Source organism: Palaemon carinicauda, chromosome 40 (assembly GCF_036898095.1).
Source record: "Palaemon carinicauda isolate YSFRI2023 chromosome 40, ASM3689809v2, whole genome shotgun sequence".
In the NCBI taxonomy this organism is placed as follows: domain Eukaryota; kingdom Metazoa; phylum Arthropoda; class Malacostraca; order Decapoda; family Palaemonidae; genus Palaemon; species Palaemon carinicauda.
This window is the reverse complement of record NC_090764.1, coordinates 45,870,288-45,873,936: the sequence shown is the minus strand read 5'-3', so window position 1 is coordinate 45,873,936 and position 3,649 is coordinate 45,870,288. Positions and strand designations below refer to the sequence as shown.

The 3,649-nt window shown below is 31.8% G+C and overlaps 2 protein-coding genes across 10 annotated transcripts in view; both read left to right on the top strand.

Moving 5' to 3' along the window:
* Window positions 1-746, top strand: part of LOC137631750 (uncharacterized) — a 74,212-nt gene extending 73,466 nt beyond the window's left edge. Inside the window, exon 2 of the mRNA XM_068363678.1 lies at window positions 230-746. Coding sequence (XP_068219779.1) covers window positions 230-285 — 56 coding nt within the window. The 3' untranslated portion in view covers window positions 286-746. The remainder of the gene's footprint in view (window positions 1-229) is intronic.
* The window catches only part of OtopLa (Otopetrin-like a), an 810,925-nt gene that overhangs the window by 312,450 nt on the left and 494,826 nt on the right, over window positions 1-3,649 (top strand). The window lies entirely within an intron of this gene.

Below are 3,649 nucleotides of genomic sequence, written 5' to 3'. Positions count from 1 at the left end.
ATTAATTCTGAGAAGACACCAGCATCATAAATTGCAGTGAAGATTTTGAATAGGAATTGGATTTCAATTTACATTTTATTCTATTTTTTTCAGATTATATTACGAATCAGTTTTCATCTAAACATTATCTGGAATAATAACGTGATTAATTTGAATATATTGCTATTAAATTGTCTGATAATGCAGCCTCCCGCTTTGCAGTCACTAATCATGTTTTTTTCTCTTTCAGGTAAGTGTTGTTTGCTGAAGCAATTGACAGCGGATTTGAGAAATGACGTAAGTTAACAGATTGGCCAATTGAATGCCTGATTGACTGACTGTCCGGACACTATAGGCATGCTCTCCTCCGTCTACTGTTGGCATTTAAGAGTTACATTATAATTATTAATCTTTATTGTCATTCAAAATATGTTGAAGTTGCCTTGAAACAAGTCAAGCAAGAATATTCTCTTACTAAAAAAGCTTCCAAACAATAGATGTCTTATGAAGAAAAAATATGAGCAAGGAAGAATGTTATTGCTATATATAGGTAAAAATAGAAAAATTAAAAAGCAAAATTTGATATATTATAAAAATATCAATGAAAATTCAAAATGATTATGGTAGTGTATAATGGTACTTACGGGTGTTATCAGTTCTGCAAAAAGTAAATAGTAAAGCAATCCGTCCAAAATCAATTGCAGGCTAATCTGAAATAGTCCATCCTTTGATCCAATGCTTTTTTCATCTCTACACTTAGATACTAGTTAAAAAGAAAGGATGAGAGAAAAGCAAAAATTAAACACTCCAGATCAACGGACATAAAAAATTAAGTTTTTATGAAATCTAGTTCTTGGGCCGTTGAAGAATCTGACAAAGTTTTCCCAACTATTCGAGCAGTTTTTATTAAATTTGATGCCATAAAAGAGCAGTATTTTCTATAATTAAATGAAGCTTCCTTCCATATGAATTAAAGATATGAAATTATATGCATGTTCTTATATATTGTTATTATTACAAGTCTCTTTATATTCTTCCAATGGTTTGTTTTTAAAAGCGCTGTCACACTTTTTTTTGGTGGGGAGAGGGGGGTGGGGGGGTTTGGCTATTCATCAAATGATTCTCATTTTCCAATACGAGTCGATTTTTTTCTACCAGATTTAGTTTTTATTTTACTCAAAGGGAAAACGTGGTTGGCATTTAGCAGGGTAATAGACTTAATGCACCTAATTTAGTAAATATATCTATTGTATATATAGAGGGTAATTTTATGGAATAACGCTAATATATTTTGAGGTAAATCATTGTGCTAATATAATTTTCATTGTTTTAAACTAAGGAGAAAGTTTGGAAAGTTATGCTTCGGTATTCGAGCCTGCGTAAACGAACATACAGATCGTTTGACTACAAAGAAATGCCCCTGCGTAACATCAGCCAATACGCACTAAAAACAATTTGCCAGATAATGTGGTTGTGACAGCGCTTTAAGGTTACTGAAAAACTTATTTGTAAATCCTTTTGTAGGTGCCTTGTATTTAGACATTTGCGATATTCAGTACAGATGTAAGATTTGATTACGTAGTTGTGATGTTAATTCTTCTGATTTTCTGTGAAATAATATTAATATTGATGCAGATACAGATTTTTCCTAGTTAATTATAGCTCTAACTTGAATTTTGTAATTATTTTACGTTTAAGCTATTAGACAATATGTTTTCTTACCTCTTAGGCAGTATGTTTACTTGAGGTACATTTGGCGTGCCTAAAACTATCCTGTATTGGTGTTTAACAGAGTAGTACTGGATTTTTTTATCCTTATTTGTTACGAGATTGTTGGGTTTGAAGTTAATATATTAAATGCAAATGATCAATATATTTTCAAGTTTTTCATTGTCCTCCGAGGCAAAATAGAGTAGTGGCCAGTCATAACAAAGATATAAAGAGGAATAGAAACCCATATTCAGTAAAAGCCATTTTTTTGTTTATTAATTATTTCTTCTCGTGTCAGTCTGTCACTATCGATTCACTATGTATTTGTAACACTTCTGAGAGAAAGCTGGCTATTCAGTAATAGGAGTTTTTTGTCTTCATATTTAGATGTTATTGTATAAAAGTGTTGTGATTAGTTTTATTATTGAAAATGATACTAAATGATGTGATTTTACGGGAATGATTGATTAATTTGCATTTATAGCGCGGATGGCCTTTATGCCAGTGCTTGGTTTAAGGCATAAATTTTGTATTCAATTCAATTCCAGGTATAATGCTGCCATATGGTAAAGCAAACAGCACTTTCCTTATGTACAAAGGTAAAGATTTTAATGTCGTCTTCTTCTTCTTCTTCTTCTTCTTCTTCTTCTTCTTCTTCTTCTTCTTCTTCTCTCTCTCTCTCTCTCTCTCTCTCTCTCTCTCTCTCTCTCTCTCTCTCTCTCTCTCTCTCTCTCTCTCTCTCTCTCTTTTTTTTTTTTTTTTTTTTTTTTTTTTTTTTTTGCCTGAATAATGCTTTGCAGTATCGATGGTCTAAGTTTTTCAGACTAAGTTTATCCAGTGTAGTGGCTTATTTTTTTTTTCTAATATTATTATGCCAAGTATGATTGTACTGCAGTTGGAGGATTTTCCTTTTATTTCGTCATATTTAATGAGCTTAATCTTCTGGAAAGGTTTCATCATACACGTCAGAACTTGGCCATTATGATTTCTAGATGCTAGTTGTCTCTTAAGTTCTTGAGCACATCGACACACACAGCCTTGTAACTTGGAAGACATATACCTACTGGCATTAATGGTGGATTGTGATGTTCATTTGTTAAAATTTAATCACCATATGTACACATATTTATGTATAAATACATTCATTATATACATATATGTGTATATTTACTGTTCATTTATTCACGTGTGTACCTGTTGTTTATTGGTTTATTTACTCTTCTCCTTGTTTTTTTTAATTTACCCCTAATCAATATTCCCTTTAATTATTTCGGGAATTTTATTCTGGGTTGCACAAAAAGGATGAAATAACAAATGAAACAGTAAGTGAATAATAATGTCATTATTTTCACCTGAAAAGAACATATTTCTAACACAGACGTCTTTTGAAGTTAGATAAATTAGAATAAATCTTAGAAGCCTCTCTTTCTTTTTTTTTTTTTTTTTTTGGGTAGATTGTGAATTTTCCTCTCTTTGTATCTATTTTATACCAAATCATTTATGATTCAATAAGCGTATTTTTGCGATCCAACTTGAATTAATGATCATAATTTTTGACGTTTTTTGATAAGGATTATATCCTTCCAAACTCGAGGTTCAGTGTCCAAAAAGAGTTCAGGTCTTGGAGATTTACATTTTTGTATGAAGACTGTTAGGGGGACTTTTCGTTATACATGTTAGGCGACTTTCTTAATGTAATTCACAACTATTATGATCAGTGATAGGTAGAATATGACGCCTGATTAAGGTATTTGCTGCTAGGTGACCATTTCACAAGCTTCATAGAAGACCGTCATTAAATACAGTATTTGTTAGAGAGAGAGAGAGAGAGAGAGAGAGAGAGAGAGAGAGAGAGAGAGAGAGAGAGAGAGAGAGATGTTTATGCGAAGATAGGGAAAATTAAGAATTGATATTGTCCACAAAGGTACTGGTCTCTTAACCACACAAGACGTTCTCTACA